This window comes from Brienomyrus brachyistius, chromosome 6 (assembly GCF_023856365.1).
Source record: "Brienomyrus brachyistius isolate T26 chromosome 6, BBRACH_0.4, whole genome shotgun sequence".
Taxonomy (NCBI): Eukaryota; Metazoa; Chordata; class Actinopteri; order Osteoglossiformes; family Mormyridae; genus Brienomyrus; species Brienomyrus brachyistius.
This window is the reverse complement of record NC_064538.1, coordinates 6,974,452-6,994,925: the sequence shown is the minus strand read 5'-3', so window position 1 is coordinate 6,994,925 and position 20,474 is coordinate 6,974,452. Positions and strand designations below refer to the sequence as shown.

Sequence of the window (20,474 nt, the reverse complement as noted above, 5' to 3'; positions counted from 1 at the left end):
TGTGTAAGAGGAAAACAGTGAGGTGTTTCTGCTTGGCTGGTGGGAACCTTTTTTTGGAATTTATGCTTCATCGTGCTTTAACTGCATGGCATCCTAATGGATGCAACTATTTTACAGTGATGTCTTGTATAGCATAAACGATAAATATGATAGTTATATTACATTTCATTATGAAGTACTGTATGGTATTTTTGATATTGAAAATGGGATGGCACAGTGATTACCACTGTTGCCTCACACCTCTGGGACCAAGTCTCCTTGTGTGTGGAGTTTGCATGTCCTTCCTATATCATCATTTCCTCCAGATATTCTGATTTCCCCCTCTGGCCAAAAACATGTTTATTGGAGTTACCAAATTGTCCTTAGGTGTGCATGTGTGTGTGTGCGCTCCGATGGGTTGTTCCCTGCCTTAGTGCCAGTAGCATCTGGGATAGGCCTCCCTGCAATCCTGAATAGAATAGATGGTTGCAGAAAATGGAATGTGTCATACCTTAAATTAGGGTACCAAACATTAACGGATTAAATAGTTCCATTTATTAAAACTGCAAAGGTGGAAATAGGCACAAATACAAAACATTTGTATTTCTAAAAAGCACTAATCATAGCAGAAATAGAAAATAATGATGTGACATAGTTAAGAACAAATTGATTAATGAAATCACAAAAAATGGAATGATAAAAGAGCACTTGTGAGATGTGACAAAAATATACATGGTAAGATGAAGGTAAGAAAATCCCTGGGAGTTCTGGCAAGACCTATGACAGCAATGATAAATGCGTCCCAGGCTTCAGGCAATGTGCCCGACCAATATACAGTAATCAGACCAGCGTACCACTGAAGAAACCAACTTTGGATCCATAGGAGCTGAGTAATTATAGGCCTGTCTCTATTGTACCATTTTGGTCCAAAGCTCTGGAGAAGAGCTGGGCACCTGTCACTGCCCAACTTCAGTCATACTTGGAGACACACAACATACTGAATAGATTCCAGTCGGGCTTCTGCCTAGGACTCAGCACTGAAACTGCCTTAACTGAAGTCATAAATAACATAGCAATGGCAACTGATGCTGACAGTGCGACTGTGCTGCTTTTGGAACTTACTGCAGGCTTTGACAGGGTTGACCAATTTACTCCACTTTACTGCTGTATGCCTTTGTTCATCTTTTATTTACAACAATGTATGGTGCCCACAGGACTCCTTCAGCCCTCATAATTACCGTTTCTTCCAATTCAACTCCAACATATTGTGATGAATTTTGCCTAAAAACCACATTGTTTTCTTGTTCGGGAATGTTGTCCTGCATTGTTTTTCCGTAGCCCCTAAACAGCAGAAGCATGTATCTTCAGTAAAACATATGGCGCCTTATGCTTGTGTGCCTAGACCAAGTTTTAGTTCTCTGTGCTGCTAGAGTCCCGGGCCCCCAGACATGTTGCTTTGAAAGTTTAATACTCCAGCAGCTCAACAAGCAGAGCAATCTGCCAATAATGCAGAAGTTGTGCGTTCAAATCAAACAGAGTACATGAAGATTGCATCTGTCTACTGTACGTTGCTTTGGATAAAGGCATCGAATAAATCAATTTTAAAAGGTACAATTTCATGTCCAATTCTTTGCTTTACACCTAATCTGTCCCTGGCTAAATGCACACACCAAGTGATACCCAGAAGACTAACAGAGATAGAGTAGTACATTGCAGAGCAGGCTGAAGGAGCTATAAATACAGTGGCATACTCACACACACATTCGACACTCATGTTAGCTGGCGTAGTTGCTCAGTTTGCACAGCAGAGCTTTCGGCCTGTTAACAAAGACTTGGAAGTCTCACACTCTGTTGATCAGACATCGCAGGCTCAGTTTGTTGCTCAGACGAGTGGCCTGTACTACAAAGCAGGGTTACTGGCTTATCGAGGTAACTTTGCGAGTAATTTGATGACGTGTGGTCGTAACTTTGCGATTAACCCGTACTGTGAAAGGTGGCTAGGTTTTACTCCAGGCGTGCTGTTATGGGAATTTACGCTAAGTCTCAAACCTGCTCCGAGTAGTTTTTATTCTTGATTAAGTCAAAGTTTCTGCATAAGCCAGCCCTATATGAGCATCGCCCCTCCAACTACAATTTCTCCGAAGACAATGCCGAAGACACTGGGGCATGAATCGTGAGGGACTCTCTCTGTTAATATGTATGAAATGGAGCAAAGGCATATAATATGCATGCAATGTATTAATTAATAACCGTTAGAGAGAAAGTTATTCTGGCTCCCTGTTGTCCACTTATCAAAGCATACTTCACTAGATGTGCCTGTCTTGTCTAGTTTTAAAGTTATTAAACCATTCATGTATTGTCCCATTGCACATTATACAGACACATTCAAAGTTGAATAAAAATTTGTACGTAAAGCAATCTGGGAAACAAAGGGGTGTGCATCTGTCATGACCAGCTCGTCGGATCCTCCTGTGTCATGAATTTCCCGAGTTCACCAGCTGTTTCCTGTTACTGTCATTAGTGCAATGTATTTATTCCACGTTAGGTATGTTTTCCCCAGTCTGGTCATTAAAGTCTGTATATCTTTCGTGCTCCTTTCCCGATTAAAACCCCTTTATTTTACCCCAGTCCTGTTCTCCTTGCCTGCTTCCCCGGTCCGCGCCGCATCAGTCACAACACCAACATTTGCCACAAGCCAAAAATGCCAAACCACCATGTCATTACAGCTGAAAGGACCTATTATATTAGCTATTAACGCCCCACCTTTCTTCCATTAAAAGTTATTAAAGCCAGAAAACTGAATATGGAATATGAGCCTAACGTAACCGCGGTCACAGGTTCCTAGTCGTTTTCTCACTACACATATGCTTCTGTTTTGTCCTGTTGTAAATCATTTGTTTGTTAAACAATGGCTCACCTTCTATTAAGTGTAATATTAACAGACACCTTTTTCTTATTAGCTGTAAAACATAGAAACACACTATTAAACGGAAGATAGACACAACAAATCTTTCATGAGTAGAAATATAAATACATATAGCCCTATCACTTATGTTTTTATATTTCATCTTGACTTGCTGCCACGTACGCTTTCCACTACTATTGCATATGAAATCGGATCAGTTAAATTATTGTTAGCATTAGGTTTACATTACGAGTAACATATATCACAGTAATGGAACTTTAGGGAGCATTACATAACTTAACAGCAAATAATAGGTGACTTCTGAATTGTGTCGCATCTGTGAGCCTCTGTATTTATTAACAGTATTTCAATTCTTTTCAGAAAACATTTCAGTCTAATACTTGATCGTGAGATATTTTAGACCAAGTTTTATGACCATGAAAATGTACTTCTGCATTTACTCGGTCGGCAATACGTTGTCAACAAGCCTGCCTGCTTTTGTTGGCTGCAGTGGTATTGGACTTTCTTTGCAGCATTGATCTAAACTCCTCATAACCCTGCATAATCAGGATGCGGTCTTGATCTGTGAGCGCCATGAGCCAAACGCGTCTAGACTTGTGCTGCCGAACACGCTCCATGTGAATGCGCCCAAACTCCAATGCAGTTAACACCGATTTAACAAATCAACTTATCTGGCGCAGTAGTACTGATTAGCACCGACTGAGACAACCCAGCGTTCGCAAATTAACTCCATGTTAAATCTGATTTGGTTAAACCCCCTTCGTAGTACAGGCCACTGCACAATAGTAAACTGTTTTAAATGGACCAATGCTACTTCCACCCATAAAATGATTCTGTTCTCTGTCTCTCTCTCAACAATGGCAGTGTCATCAGTGGTCCCAATCCTCCTCACCTTCTCCCTGGTGGGCAGCAGCTTTTCGGAGAATGAAGCTTCTCAAGGCTGCGCCTCCTTCCTCAAAAGGCTCTTGACTTCACTGTGTGACTTTTATACATGTTCTAGAATATTTTAATGTTTGAGATGTCAATGATTATATAAAACTTGTTATTTTATGTAGAGATTTGCCTGTTTAAATGAAACACACTGGGGAACTCTGCATCATGTTTTAAGCAGTTCTTGGTCCCTGTGAGAAAAGGCATTGTCATCCTTGTCCGCGAGCTTCCTCATGTTCTCTCTGGAGGACAGCAGCTTTTCTGAGGATGAAGCTTCTCCTCGAGGTTGATCCCAGCTGCAGGATTCCATGTTGGCCTTATTCTACATGCTGGTCCTGCTCACTGCAGCACTGCCTGGTGTGGCCTGTGCAGGGCTGCATGGCTGCTTGCCGCCTGCTTGTCACCTCTGCCCTGCTGTAGGCCGCCTGGCTCACTTTCTGTTTGCCAACGTGGAGCACAGTCTGCCCTCCTCCTGGGATAACTCAGAGCAGGAGGTAGAATAGAAATAGAAGTACCACAGATATGCATGCGGAAACTTCAGTTAAAAAATTAGTTAAGGCCAGGGCTGGTCAACCTGTCTGTTCATAAAACATTTGTCAAGTTGGGAAAATATGGCAGGTATCTTTAAATTGCATTTCATATTAACAATGCGATTTTCGATGATGGTAATAATTATAAATATTTTACATAATGCAAATGATTCCTTCAATAATTTTAATTATATTTCACAATGCTGCATGAACAATGGCTGAGTGCATAAATTAACAAATGTCGACACCCCCGGGGAATCCAAAAGCCTAACCAGTTTAAAACCACTGATTTAGAAAATTAATAATACAACTGTTTATTTGCTCGATGAAAAGACATTTTTCTGTTAGGTGACAATAAAATAAAATTCTTCTTCCTTCTAGTTCCAGTTTTTCAATGCAATGGGGCACAACTCAATTGCCGCTTCTGTGTTGCCTGCCACGGATCACAGAGGCCAAAAACCGTAGTGGGGTGACACCATTGCACTTGATGCTTGCTGGCATCTTTGGCTTCAGCTTCGTCACTGAGGAGGGCCAGCATGTCTGCATTTCGAGATATGCCATCTCTGCGGCATTGTTTGTGCCATGCCTTACATGAATGCTGGCCCAGGACAGGCGGCTGCACTGGATTCCACAGACAACACATAGCTGCCTCATCGGAGCTAAGGTGACAAGGTTATGCAGCTATTCAGTGGGTAGTTGTGATTACCATGAATCAGGGCCAGCTGGCCTGTCAGTCCCAGCCACAGGACTTCACCATGGTCTTCATTAATGTTATGGTCCTCCTCAGTGCGGCGCTTTCTGGGGTGGCGTGCAGCTGTTTCAGGAAGCAGCAGCACTGCAAATGCATGGCTGCTTGCCACTGGGTGGCCCCTGCCCTGCTGTGGGCCGCCTGTCTCAGCTTCCATGTGCGTGCCAACGCAGCACTCGGTCTGCCCTCCACTTGGGACGACCATGAGCATGCGTTGGTGTTGCTGCTGCACACCATCCCTGAGGCCCAAACCTACGCACTGTGCCGCAGAGAATGAATGACATGCAGACACCGGCCAACATAAGCCCCAGTGGCTTCGGTGAGGACATTTCCCTTTCCTCCAGCCCATTTGGGCTAGAACCGAAGTCCAGGTATATTCAGAACCCCAAACATTTTGCGGATCCGTATTGCTATGGCCAAAACGTATACGGAGCAATGTATTTTAGCAGCGCTTCAAGTCTCAGAACAAATAATCTGCAAATGATTAGAGGGCGAATGAATCACAATTATCCTACTTCAACATATCTAAAAATGTCTCATTTATCATTCAACTTTGTTTTTTTTATTTTATACACGTCCTAGATTATTCGAAAGTGTAAGAGTTTGAGAGTTGGCAATGATTGCTTAACGCGTGTTATTTTACCAAAAGAAAGTAAATTTGGCCATTTAAATAAAAACCACTGGTGAACTCACTTTTAAGATGGTGTATTTCATTTAGCTGCAGGGTATTAGACAATAGTGCCTCTTCAACCCATAAAATAAATCTGTTCTCTGTCTCTCTCTCTCAGCAGTGTCATCAGTGTTCCCAATTTTCCTCACCTTCAACCTGGTGAGCAGCAGCTTTTCAGAGAATGAAGCTTCTCTTCGAATGTGCACATCCTTCAAGTGGCCCTTCACCCCACTTTGTGACTTGGGCACTGTATGGGGTGTGGTGGTGCCAGTGGGAGTGGGTGGGGCAGCCCTGGCCTCCCTCATCCTGGCCCTGGTGCTGCTGTGCTGCTTAATGCGGAACATCGAGGCAACCCTATGGGTAGTTGCGATCACCATGAATCAGGGCCAGCTAGCCTGTCGGTCCCGGCCACAGGACCTCACCATGGCTCTCATTTATGTGCTGGTCCTCCTCAGTGCGGCGCTCTCTGGGGTGGCATGCAGCTGGTTCCAGAGGCAGCCCTCAAAATGCAGGGTGACATGGCTGCTTGCCACGTGGGTGGCCTCTGCCCTGCTGTGGGGTGCCAGGCTCTGCTTCCACACACGTGCCAACACAGCTCTCGGTCTTCCCTCCACTTGGCGTTGGTTCTGGTGGTGCAGGTCCTGCTACTGCTGCATGCCATCCCAGAGGCCCACACCTGGCTGCGCCTAGCCTCAGAGCCCTGCCCGCAGACCCCAGCCAACGTCACCGCCACTGGCTTCAGTGAGGAAATTTCCCTGTCTTCCTGGCCATTTGGGCACATGCAGGGCTCCTGCTCAAGTCAGAGCAGTTCAGGTAGAGTACTTTATTTTAACCACTTTGACTTACGATATGTGTGTTGGAGAGAGAGCGTAGCTATGGGCTGATATTTGTGCCACTAGAAACTGAATCTGAATTTATTAGCTGAATCTGAATGTAATAGTTGAATTAATTAGTTTGAATTGGAATTTATGAGTTGATTCTGAATTTATTAGTTGAATCTGAATTCAGTTTGCAAATGCTAATAACCAGGAGCATCAGTTGAACTGGCGTTTAATATGGAGATCTTTATAAGCAGTGCTCGAAGTGGAGAAGTTAAAGTGTTGCTACTGTATTGACCATGAGTACTACGGCGGGGGTGCGGAGTGGGTGTTGGGAACAACACTGTCGGTACTGCGCACGGTGCTCCACCACTCTCGCATGACGCTTGTCTCTGAGTAGCAGAGTACTGGCAACTTGTGAGAAGTGGTGGTACAGTACGATAAAGATTCAAATATAGCAGTGCCGGTACTGCTTAATTTTTATTACGCATATGATCCTGCATTTGCTCTTGCCATATCCCGCCACACACTTCCACTTTACCCCGACCTGCAGAACTGTCATAAACGTGGAAATGAGTTGCATTGTGAACCTGTGGTCGATCAGTTTTCCTCAAGGACCCGGATTGTGCATCTCAATAAGTTGAAATTGACATTGCGAAGTGATTTCAGATTCAACTAATAAATTCAGATTCAACTCATAAATTCAGATTCTACTAATAAGTTCAGATTCAACTCAAAAATTCAGATTCAGTTTCTAGTGGCACAAGTATCATGATGCCCACACGTAGCCCTCACTGTTTCCTGTCACCCTCCCATTCAGCCAGGAACACAGACACTGAACAAGGGCCCAGTACCCCCTTCGGCAGCAATCAGTCCATCACCATCACCATCCCGGAGGAGGGAGCAGTGAGTGTAGCTTCTCATTCAGCACCTCACACACACACACACACACATACAGACACTATGGTAGCCCAAACACTGAACTGAAAATATGGGTTTGATCTATTCTACTTTTACCATGGCTACACATCACAACAGACCTGTGCTCCACCCCCATCAGTCCAAATTACATCATGTTGTTAACGGGAGTGTATATATGCACAAGTAACCCCTTAACTATCCCAGTCAATAATACTGTCACAACTGATCTGCTAACAGATTTTTACATGATGACTAAATAGCTGTCTCACACCGGCAGGTGACCTCCATCTAAGGAGCACTGTGAAGAGCGCCCAAGCTCCTTTGGAGATGGACAGACGGCAGCAGACCATAAGGAGGACTGGACAGTCGACCCATTACATGATTAACTTCAAGTTGACATCTGCTGTCTGTCACTCGCATATGGCCTCCCTGGTCTACACGTACTCATCTAGGGAACACTGTTGAGAGCGCCCAAGCTCCTTTGGAGATGGACAGACGGCGGCAGACCATCAGGAGAGCTGGACAGTCATACCTATAGATGATTAACTTCAAATTGAAGTTAAAGTTTATTGTAATATGTATTAAAAATATACAATGAGATACTTCTGCTCTTGTTTTCTCGTTACCTTACATAAAAAATGTACATAAATAGTAACAGAAATAAAATAGACAACCTCTACGGTTTTAAAAAGTCTCACATTGCACAAGCAGTGCACCACTGCTCTTGTTTTCTGAAACTTATAACAGACACTCCTGCACTTTGCATTAGAGCCATCTGGAGGCTGCTTTGGCTATGGACAGACTACAGCCGACTTTCATTAAAATATATATGATCAGCTGTGGAAATGGTGTTTTTGGTGAAACAAATATTTGAGATAAGACTGATACAGGACAGTGGTCCAGGGTTGTGAAAAATTCGCAATTGATGACTTGTTCCCCATTGCATTCAAAAACTACAACTTGAAATTGGTCACACCCCACAGGATGTATAATTTGAACCGCAATAACAGAAAGAAAAATTTAATTCATTTCAACTGAAAGACATTTAGTCACATAACAGAAGAATATAATTAACTGAGCAAATCATAAATAGGTGCATAATAAACTAACTTTGTAAATCAGTGGTGCTCAACCAGTTTTGCTTCAGGATCCTCAAAGGATGTCAACATTTTTTTTTAACCCACGCTCTCCATGACATTGATGATGCAGCATTGTGAAATATAATTTGAATTAAGAATTCACATTTGCATTTGAAGTACAATTTAAAAATTTGTAGAAGACATGATAAAATATACCTGCCATATTTCCCCAATACGGCGAAATGTTTTTGAGCAGATAGTTTGACCCTTTGGTCTTGACTGATTTAATTTTTTTTGGTAACTATTTGTATGCAGATCTGTGGTAATTTCTGCTGTGAAATGCCTTCACCATTTATTCGCAACATGTTACCTACAGAAGGAGTCCTTTAGCTCTCATAACACCAGTTTCTTCCAATTTAAAAACTGAAACATTAATTATGCTGAATTTTGACTAAGCACCCTTTCATTCCCTCCACCAGGGACAACCCAGAGCATACACTGGTGCTGGTAGTGCAGGCCTGGCTGCTGCTACTTCTCTGTGCCATCCCTGAGGCCCACACCTGCCTGTACCTAGCCCCAGTCTCTCTGAGCTAGGCAACATCAACACCTCGCATGCTCCACCACATGTCAGCAGGAAGAGCTTCAGTGAGGATATTCCCCTGTCCTCCTGCCAGTTTGGGAAGAACAAAGGCTCCTAGTGAGACCACAGCAACTCAGGTACAGTACTTTGTTCTTACCACTTTGAGCTACTCTGTGTGCATCTGAGACAGCAAAGCCCTCACTGCTTCCTCCTACCTTCACATTCAGCTCAGAACAGCAGCATAAGAGCAGGGTCCAGTGCTCCATTCTGCACCAATGGCAACCAGTCCATCCAGATCATGATCCTGGATGAGGGGCAGTCACTGGAACTCCTAATTCTGCACTTCTCTCTCTCTCTCTCTCTCTCTCACACACACACACACACACACACACACACACAAAAAACAGAAGCACAAACTGAGGAAGCCCAAAAACTGATCTGAAAATACAAGTTTAATCTATGGATCTTTTACCATGGCTACACGTCACATGGTGGCTGAACCATCATCAGTTTAAATTACATCATGTTGCTAAGGGGGTGCATATATACTACAGATACAGCGATCCAATACTCCCAATAATTCCATTAAACAAAGCACATGCAGTTGTGAGACAAAAAAAAAGCAACTGATGATTTAGGAGTGGCTAGCTTTAGCTGTCTTGTGCACTCGCTACAGCTTATAATACATGAGGAGCCGCTATTACAGTGTAAGGGATGCTGCTGCCAAAAAGTTTGCCACTTCTGTATACCGTCTTGGAACATATAAAAAATACATAGACACATATACACATACACAATATATATATATATATATATATATATATATATATATATATATATATAAATAAAAAAAAACAAGCTCTTGTTGTACCTGATTCTGTATGGGCAGTTGTGTATGGGAATTAGATCGGAACTGGGAAAATGTGGATTGGCCCATCCCAAATATATACACAAGTGTCTAGCTATCAAAAATACCAAGCTTCACCACTGATCTGCTGAATGATGTTTCCATGATGACTAAATACCGGTCTCTCACCCGCAACTGATCTCCATGGTCCCCACCTACATAGGTAGGCAGCTTCGGTGAACCTTGTGGTGGGAGGGGGAGGAGGCTAGTCTGTCTCCAGGATTCTGAGTATCAGCTGAAGGGCATCTGCCTCATTTTCTGCACTTCTTGTTGTTTTCTGACACTGTAATACCAACAGACACTCTTCCACTTTTCCATACAGAGACATCTGGAAGCTGTGGAGGGCGTCCGTGCTCCTTTGGCTACAGTATGAACAGACTGCAACAGACCACTGGGAGGAATGGAAAACTACCATTGGATGATTAAAATATGGAAAACATATCCGTGAAACTGACAAGTTTTCCCGACTAAAGGGTGAAAGACCAATTTGAGAAGAAATTCATATAGGACAGTGGTCCAGGGTTGTGCAAAACTCACAGCTGATGAAGTGTAACCCATTGCATTCAAAAAAAGCAACTTGAATTTAACTGGCCACACCATGCAGGATGTTTAATTTGAATTGCCATGACAGGAAGAAGAATTTAATGTGTTTCCATGCCATTTATAATAGTGTGTCATCAATGTGTGCGGTGTGACCTGTGAGCAGCTAATAAGCTAATTGTTAATTTGGTAAACCTTTTCAGTTTTTTACGATACAAACGTTTCAAAAGCATTAGTAACATTAACAATAATGTAAATTGCAACGTATTTAACAAATTAAACGGTCACACACTAACTACATTAATCATAACCGAGAGAGGCTACTTTAGCAAGTGCCACATATTTGAAGTTAACTTACCTGCCAAAAACATCCCAAATATGAATCAGATATCTACATACCGTGGTGTAACGATTTCTCATCAAATTGTGATGTGATTAATTAAAGGTCAAGTCGAATATATAATAGCAACAATGTTAATTCATAAGTGAGCTCATAAGTTAGCTAACGGTAAAGATTCACCTCATGGTAAAGATTTATTCACCTCAGTTCTTTTGGTCTATTGTCTTTAACCACCTAAGCTGTCCAATGTAAAATAAATCGCAAACTAACTTCTCTTAAACGGTAAACATACTACATTCAAACACTAAATATTATAATATAAAACCTAATACCACTTAACACTAAAATCTATATAAAAACATTCAATTATATATTGAAATAAAAAAGATTAAATTCACGAACGGACTCTCAACGAACCAACTCTCAGATGTATACGGCGGGAAAATGGGAATCTCGTGTAAGGCGTTGAAATACTCCCAAAACTCGCGCACATCGAGATCACGTGCACGTATACTCTCGCGACTCTTTCAGAGTACATCATTGTAAGGGACTGACTAGGCGACTCGGCACGCGAACTGTCATTTTCACATTTTAACCGCCGAGTTGCCAAGCCCAGGAGAGCCGTTATTCAGTCCGTCGAAGTTGTTGTTCATGGTAAGTTAGCATTGTAGTTACTCCGGAGCACATGGGTAGATTAAAGTATTGTTTTTATATTTCTGTGTGCATTAACAATAAACATACACAATATAGGGTAGTTTAATTTAATGTAATTTAATTGCAGCTCAAAATACTGGACAACTAAAGGTCAAGTTTAGAGATTGTAATCTTTATAGTCTCGCAAACAAAGCAAGACAGAAACTTTATTTTGGATCTCTGTGAATGCATGTGCAAGATGAGCCACTTCCAAAACCGCATGTCAGTTATGGATTTGTAACGTATGACACTGATTTTAATGGGATCCGGTGGATTCAGGATCGGTCCACACTGGACCGATGGGCAGATATATTCAGAACCCCATCCATTTTGCGGATCCGTATTGCAATGGCCAAAACGTATACGGAGCAATTTATTTTAGCAGCACTTCGAGTTTCAGAACGAATAAACTGCAAATCATTAAAGGACGAATGAATCACAACTATCCTACGTCAACATATCTAAAAATGCCTCATTTATCATTCAACTTTATTTTTTTATTTTATGCACGTCCTAGAATATTCGAAAGTGTGAGAGTTTGAGAATTGGCAATGATTGCTTAATGCCTGTTATACCTAGAGAAGAACGTAAATTTGGCCATTTAAATAAAACCCACTACTGACCTCGCTTTTAAGATGGTGTATTTGATTTAGATGCAGGGTATTAGACAATAGTGCCTCTTCAACCCATAAAATAAATCTGTTATCTGTCTCTCTCTCTCAGCAATGGCAGTGTCATCAGTGTTCCCAATTTTCCTCACCTTCAACCTGGTGGGCAGCAGCTTTTCAGAGAATGAAGCTTCTCTTCAAATGTGCACATCCTTCAAGTGGCCCTTCACCCCACTTTGTGACTTGGGCACTGTATGGGGTGTGGTGGTGCCAGTGGGAGTGGGCGGGGCAGCCCTGGCCTCCCTCATCCTGGCCCTGGTGCTGCTTAATGCGGAACATCGAGGCAACCCTATGGGTAGTTGCGATCACCATGAATCAGAGCTAGCTAGCCTGTCGGTCCCGGCCACAGGACCTCACCATGGCTTTCATTTATGTGCTGGTCCTCCTCAGTGCGGCGCTCTCTGGGGTGGCATGCAGCTGGTTCCAGAGGCAGCCCTCAAAATGCAGGGTGGCATGGCTGCTTGCCACTTGGGTGGCCTCTGCCCTGCTGTGGGGTGCCAGGCTCTGCTTCCACACATGTGCCAACGCAGCTCTCAGTCTTCCCTCCACTTGGGATGACCTTGAGCATGCGTTGGTGTTGGTAGTGCAGGCCTGGCTCCTGCTACTGCTGCATGCCATCCCAGAGGCCCACACCTGGCTGCGCCTAGCCTCAGAGCCCTGCCCGCAGACCCCAGCCAACGTCACCGCCACTGGCTTCAGTGAGGAAACTTCCCTGTCCTCCTGGCCATTTCTGCACATGCATGGCTCCTGCTCAAGTCACAGCAGTTCAGGTAGAGTACTTTATTTTAACCACTTTGACTTACGATATGTGTGTTGGTGAGAGGGCGTAGCCCTCACTGTTTCCTATCACCCTCCCATTCAGCCAGGATCACCGACTTAGAAGCAGGGCCCAGCACCACATTCGGCAGCAACCAACCGACCACTATTACCATCCTGGACGAGGAAGCAATAAGTGTAGCTTCTCATTCAGCACCTCACACAGACACACAGCCGTGTAATCAGGAAACTAGTCTGCATAAGGTAAAAACAAAGGGTATTCATCATGTCATGGGGATATTTAGTCCCCACAAGGTAAGGTATATCTGAACCACACACACATAGTTGTGTAATCATGTCTTTTTCGGGACCACTCATACATTTCTATGGGAAAAATGCTAATGCTAACTATGACATCCTTAACCCCTACTCAGCCTTAACCATAACCATAAGTAACCAAACGAAAAACAAAAGTTTTTGCATTTTTAGTTTTTTCATTTCAGTCACGTATTTTTATAAAATGGAGTTTCCCCATATTGTAAGGAAAAAAAAAAACAGGTATTTGGTAGCCCAAACACTGAAGTGATAATATTGAAAATATCCTTTTGTATATGGAGTCAAACTGAATGATAGTTGAACATTTTTTCAAATCATTAATCAATTTAAGAAACTTTACAAAGAAAAAATTATGATCTTTTGAACTTATGAGTTAATAATGATGATTGAGTGATATTGTTTGCAATTTATTTTGTATGCAAGTTGGCCATGTGTAATTTACTCTAATCACTGAGAAAGGGGCAGGACATACAAGAATTTTCTTCTTCCTGCTCCCCTTTTCACTTATGGATTGTATGTAATGAACAGTTTGTGGCTAAATGATGATATTTGAAAAAATTGACCAAGTGGAATAAACTGATTGATTGAATTTACTATGGCTGCACATCACAACATACCTGGGCTCCACCCCCAGCAGTCCAAATTACATCATGTTGTTAACGGGAGTGCATATATGCACAAGTATCCCCTTAGCTATCCCAGTCAAAAATAATGTCACAACTGACCTGCTAAAGGATTTTTGCATGAGGACTAAACACCTGTCTCTCCCCCGCAGCTGACCTCCATCTGTGGAGAGCGCACAAGCTCCTTTAGAGATGGACAGATGTCAGCAGACCATCAGGAGAGCTGGACAATCATCCCATTACATAATTAACTTCAAGTTGAAGTTAAAGTTTATTGTAATATGTATTAAAAATATACATTGTACAAATACTTCTGCTCTTGTTCTTTCGCTATGTAGAATAAATACGGTACTGTAGTGACAATAAAACCCATGCAATAAAACATTTCTAAATGTGGTTTCATACAGTGAGCCCTACAATAATTCTGTTCCAGTAATTCTGGCTGCTTTTCATAGTCTTCTGTTGCATCGTGTAGTCTTGTACAGTTAGGCTGCCAAACTAGTGTACTACAGCCCGTAAGAATACTTTCTATTGTGCAGTGTAGAAGTTCACAAGAGCTTTGGTGCCCATGCCAAAAGTCTTGCGGCGCCTTAGAAAGTACAGTCGCTGCTGAGCTTTCCTAAGAATGCATTTAATATTGTGACTGTAAGTGTATCTGCAATGTGAATACAGGGGTATCTAAGATTATCAACAATCTCATGAGATCTCATTGAAGGATATCGGCATATGATTTGCTGTGTTCTTCCTAAAATCAATAATGATTTGTTTTGTCTTAGTGACATTCAAGGAGAGATAGTTGTCATGGCACCATAGTATGAGATCCTCCACCTCTACTATAGGCCCCTGTATCATATATATCAAAATAAAATCTATATTTTAATATAATTAATAAAAGATATATGGTTTTAATATAATATGTAAAATATATGTGATCAGCTGTGGAACTGGTGTTTTGTTTAACTAAAGGGCGAAGCGAACATTTGAGGTAACATTGACATGGAACAGTGGTCCAGGGTTTTGCCAAATTTGCCATTGATGAATTGTGCCTCATGGCATTGAAAAACCGCTGCTGGAATTGGCCACAGCCCGCAGGATGTTTCATTGAATTGTAATGACAGGAGGAAGGATTTAATTGTTCCTGTTCAAAGAAATTCAGTCACATTACACAAGAATGTAATATGATGTAGCAAATCATCCATCCATCCATCCATCCATTTTCCAAACCGCTTATCCTACTGGGTCGTGGAGGGTCTGGAGCCTATCCCGGAAGCAATGAGCACGAGGCAGGGAACAACTCAGGATGGGGGGCCAGCCCATCGCAGGGCATACTCACACACCAGTCACTCACACATGCACACCTATGGGCAATGTAGCCACTCCAATTAGCCTCAGCATGTTTTTGGACCGTAGGGGGAAACCGGAGTACCCGGAGGAAACCCCACGATGACATGGGAAGAACATGTAAACTCCGCACACATGTGACCCAGGCGGAGACTCGAACCCGGGTCCCAGAAGGGTGAGGCAACAGTGCTAACCACTGCACCACCATGCCGTGCCACATTCTTATTCATATGCTTTAATTTTGAGTTCATGTAATTTTCACCGGCATGTTTCACCCATATCATTAAAGTGTGGAGAAACTTTGCCATCAACAAATAAGGAAGCTTCATCAACATGCACATTAAATATATGATGTGTACAAATTCCAAAACAACTTTAATAGATTATTTGCTTATAACGCAATTTATCTTTCCCCCAATTTGTATGGAAATGATGCAGACTTTGACAATGTCTCCATGCGAATGTGTTATGAAAGTGATATTAAACATGGTCTTCTATGTGTGGACTGACTTGAATATATTGTCTTTGATAAAACTTGTGCTAAAAATAAATCCAGAAGGCTATAGAACCAGTGGAACTGATGCTGTTGTGAACTATGTGATAATAATTGTCTTTGTAGCTTTGCAGACGAACTGCTGTGCTAATGTTGAATATTTAGGAACTACATGACTGCGCTTCTCTTCTCAATGAGGTCACCAAGGAAAGGGGATGCTAAGCTACAGCCAAATATGGAGGGTGGCCATGCAGACATCATGTGGGCTATAAGCCCCTGACCTCGGTACACTCTACACAAGCTCCTGACCTACTGGCTATATTGAATGTGTCCTTAACCAACATGCTCATTGGCATCTGATTATATATAGTATTTTCAAGTGGTCACCAACTGGCGGACACTGTTCCATATACAAAACATAATTGAACCCAGAACAATTCAGCATTTTTCTGTCACAGTGGACCTTGTTGTTGGGTTTGGCCCTCAATGAAAATTTCTGGGGACCCACTAGACTGGAGTTTTGAAAAACACACATACATCGTGAAGAGGAAAGATCAATCATTAAGATTGCTTGCCGTGGAGTTTTTCCTCTGGCAGAATGCAATGCTTTAACCCAACTTATTGTCTCAACTCAGCTGAACATTGTGGTCCTTGTGATGTGACTATTGCATGTGCATCACATGTGACGTCGATATTAACACCGCACATAATGCAGGCCTGGACATCATTTGTTGCTGCAGAAGGATAAATCAAAACACTGAAAATAGCCTTGAAACTGATTTCAAACTACAGTAGCTGATGAGCGATAGCATACCGTAACAACACTTTGACCTTCAAAACGAATAAACTGTAAAATATTAGATAACTCATAAACCGGGAAATTAATTATACTACTGCAACATAATGTTTAGTAATAACTTATGTATCATTCAACTTTGCTTTAAAAAAAATTATACACGTGGACTATTGCAACGTTCTAGGACTGTCAATGACGTAAAACGCGAAAGAAAATTTGCCTATTTAAACGAAACGCACCTGTGAACTCCTTATTGTGTTCTCTGTCTCTGTGAGCAATGGCATTCTCATCCTTCTGGGCGAGCCTCATCATGATGTCTCTAGTTGACAACAGCTTCTCCGAGGGTGAAGCTTCTTTTCAAAGGTGCACATCCTTCAAGTGGCCCTTCACCCCACTTTGTGACTTGGGCACTGTATGGGGTGTGGTGGTGCCAGTGGGAGTGGGCGGGGCAGCCCTGGCCTCCCTCATCCTAACCCTGGTGCTGCTTAATGCGGAACATTGAGGCAACCCTATGGGTAGTTGCGATCACCATGAATCAGGGCCAGCTAGCCTGTCGGTCCCGGCCACAGGACCTCACCATGGCTTTCATTTATGTGCTGGTCCTCCTCAGTGCGGCGCTCTCTGGGGTGGCATGCAGCTGGTTCCAGAGGCAGCCCTCAAAATGCAGGGTGGCATGGCTGCTTGCCACGTGGGTGGCCTCTGCCCTGGTGTGGGGTGCCAGGCTCTGCTTCCACACATGTGCCAACGCAGCTCTCAGTCTTCCCTCCACTTGGCGTTGGCGCTGGTGGTGCAGGTCCTGTTACTGCTGCATGCCATCCCAGAGGCCCACACCTGGCTGCGCCTAGCCTCAGAGCCCTGCCCGCAGACCCCAGCCAACGTCACCGCCACTGGCTTCAGTGAGGAAATTTCCCTGTCCTCCTGGCCATTTGGGCACATGCAGGGCTCCTGGTCCAGTCAGAGCAGCTCAGGTAGAGTACTTTATTTTAACCACTTTGACTTACGATATGTGTGTTGGAGAGAGAGCGTAGCTATGGGCTGATATTTGTGCCATTAGAAACTGAATCTGAATTTATTAGTTGAATCTGAATGTAATAGTTGAATTAATTAGTTTGAATTGGAATTTATGAGTTGATTCTGAATTTATTAGTTGAATCTGAATTCAGTTTGCAAATGCTAATAACCGGGAGCATCAGTTGAACTGGTGTTTAATATGGTGATCTGTATAAGCAGTGCTCGAAGTGGAGAAGTTAAAGTGTTGCTACTGTATTGACCGTGAGTACTACGGCGGGGGTTCGGAGTGGGTGTTGGGAACAACAGAAGCGCCTCAACAACACTGTCGGTACTGCGCACGGTGCCCCACCACTCTCGCGTGACGCTTGTCTCTGAGTAGCAGAGTACTGGCAACTTGTGAGAAGTGGTGGTACAGTACGATAAAGATTCAAATATAGCAGTGCTGGTACACACTTCCACTTTACCCCGACCTGCAGAACTGTCATAAACGTGGAAATGAGTTGCATTGTGAACCTGTGGTCGATCAGTTTTCCTCAAGGACCCGGATTGTGCATCTCAATAAGTTGAAATTGACATTGCGAAGTGATTTCAGATTCAACTAATAAATTCAGATTCTACTAATAAGTTCAGATTCAACTCAAAAATTCAGATTCAGTTTCTAGTGGCACAAGTATCATGATGCCCACATGTAGCCCTCACTGTTTCCTGCCACCCTCCCATTCAGCCAGGAACACTGACGTTGAACAAGGGCCCAGTACCCCCTTCGGCAGCAATCAGTCCATCACCATCACCATCCCGGAGGAGGGAGCAGTGAGTGTAGCTTCTCATTCAGCACCTCACACACACACACACACACACACATACACAGACACTATGGTAGCCCAAACACTGAACTGAAAATATGGGTTTGATCTATTCTACTTTTACCATGGCTACACATCACAACAGACCCGGGCTCCACCCCCATCAGTCCAAATTACATCATGTTGTTAACGGGAGTGTATATATGCACAAGTAACCCCTTAACTATCCCAGTCAATAATACTGTCACAACTGATCTGCTAACAGATTTTTACATGATGACTAAATACCTGTCTTGCACCGGCAGGTGACCTCCATCTAAGGAGCACTGTGGAGAGCGCCCAAGCTCCTTTGGAGATGGACAGATGGCAGCAGACCATCAGGAGGACTGGACAGTCGACCCATTACATGATTAACTTCATGTTGACATCTGCTGCCTCTCACTCGCATATGGCCTCCCTGGTCTACACGCACCCATCTATGGAGCACTGTGGAGAGCGCACAAGCTCCTTTGGAGATGGACAGATGACGGCAGACCTTGAGGAGGGCTGGACAGTAAGATTATCTTCAAGTTGAAGTTAAAGTTTATTGTAAGATGTATTAAAAATACACAATGAGATACTTCTGCTCTTGTTCTCTCCCTACCTTACATACAAGATGTGCATAACTAAAAATAAATATAAATAAATGAAATAGACAACCTCTACAATTTTAAAACGCCTCACATTATACAAGCAATGCATCAGTAATTGCAAAAATACGTAGAATAAATACAGTACTGTAGTGACAATAAAACCCATGCAATAAAACATTTCTAAATGTGGTCTCATACAGTGAGCCCTACAATGATGTGCATGACGCTACAAGAAACATGACCTCATTATGCCAAATGGGTACTTGTTCTACGACGGTGCTGACTGTTCAGCAATCTCACTGTAGATAAATCTATACAAATATCACCTGCATGCACATTACTTCTTTTACAATAACTAACTCCTGATCCAAACTGTTAGCACTGAAAAAAAATAAACTATTGTGTATAGTATCCCTGTGTAAAAAGATAGGTGCCAGAAGAAAAGATTAAATACATTTATTTCAAGGATTCAAAGCTTGTTATGTACAGAGTGCAATGCAATTCTTACTTGAATACCTTCTTCACAGACTGGACGATTAAACAAATAAAGCAGCGCAACATTACAGTAACTAACAATAAATAAACAACTAACTTACGTGTACTATTAGAGCATTTATTTAATTTAACTAAACTTTATTTTACCAGGTAAATTTTACCAGTTCTCACTGCTTTACGTGCTTTTCTGGAGAAATAGCAGAAAACGCATAGGAGCTTCCTGGGATACAAACGTCAAGAGTGAAACTAAACTCTTCAGCCGATAAGAGCAAAGTTGTGTCGTCATGGAGGCGGTCCCAATTTGTGCACCCTGCTGAGAGCTGCTGCACGATCTGTCTTAGGTCCCAGTCTTGCTTTCGCGAGGTTTTCATACCATGTGACATGGTGACGCGTGGTGACGTTTTTTAGCGTTGGCAAAAAAATCTAACCATGATGCATTGCGCTACGACCAGAATGCATTGCTTTAAGCCAGGGATGTAAGCGGCTCGATGAAGTTGAAGGCACCCATTGTTACACAAGTTGGATCGTATGAAGTTGTTAAACTATTCTTGAGATAGTTATAATCCTTGGGTCAGATGTGGTGTATAATGCATATCACAAATCGCAGCTGCTGCGATTTACTAATCCCCGTTGTTTCAAATTGCGTTAATACATTCATATTCGCTATTTTATTCTTCCATCTTACCGATCTTCCATTGGCTTAAATATATTAAAAATCAATTAAAATAGTGACACTAAATGAGTACATACAATAGTAAAAGTATGAACCCAGTAGTTATTTGTGTTTTTATCATATTTAAATGCAAGTGAAACGAAATTAAAGCCGGCGCTCCACCTTCTGGTTATTGGAAGGTATTAC

General features: G+C 42.6%; 2 protein-coding genes and 1 long non-coding RNA gene across 7 annotated transcripts; 2 read left to right on the top strand and 1 right to left on the bottom strand.

Moving 5' to 3' along the window:
* Positions 1-511: 511 nt before the first annotated feature.
* Positions 512-11,487, bottom strand: LOC125745557 (uncharacterized). Of its 4 annotated transcripts, none has more exons than XR_007398694.1 (4): positions 11,386-11,442; positions 11,149-11,207; positions 9,397-10,371; positions 512-9,268 (listed from the first exon to the last, which is right to left on the bottom strand). It is a non-coding gene; the product is annotated as an uncharacterized LOC125745557 (long non-coding RNA). The 4 variants fall into 4 exon arrangements; XR_007398695.1 differs by having other exon boundaries at positions 11,171-11,207; positions 11,386-11,406; XR_007398697.1 differs by lacking the exon at positions 11,149-11,207 and having other exon boundaries at positions 11,386-11,487.
* Positions 11,488-11,497: 10 nt separating this feature from the next.
* LOC125745549 (uncharacterized) lies at positions 11,498-14,355 on the top strand. Its single transcript, XM_049018532.1, has 4 exons — positions 11,498-11,622; positions 12,385-13,099; positions 13,192-13,349; positions 14,197-14,355. Exons 2-4 carry the CDS (start codon positions 12,688-12,690, stop codon positions 14,293-14,295), a joined length of 669 nt encoding a protein of 222 aa, XP_048874489.1. The 5' UTR covers positions 11,498-11,622; positions 12,385-12,687; the 3' UTR covers positions 14,296-14,355.
* Positions 14,356-17,017: 2,662 nt separating this feature from the next.
* On the top strand, positions 17,018-19,589 carry LOC125745550 (uncharacterized). 2 transcript variants are annotated; one of them, XM_049018535.1, is made up of 3 exons: positions 17,018-17,642; positions 18,410-18,495; positions 18,794-19,589. In XM_049018535.1, exons 1-3 carry the CDS (start codon positions 17,186-17,188, stop codon positions 18,806-18,808), a joined length of 558 nt encoding a protein of 185 aa, XP_048874492.1. In that variant the 5' UTR covers positions 17,018-17,185; the 3' UTR covers positions 18,809-19,589. The 2 variants fall into 2 exon arrangements, with proteins under 2 accessions (XP_048874492.1, XP_048874490.1); XM_049018533.1 differs by lacking the exon at positions 18,794-19,589 and having other exon boundaries at positions 18,410-18,783.
* Positions 19,590-20,474: the final 885 nt, after the last annotated feature.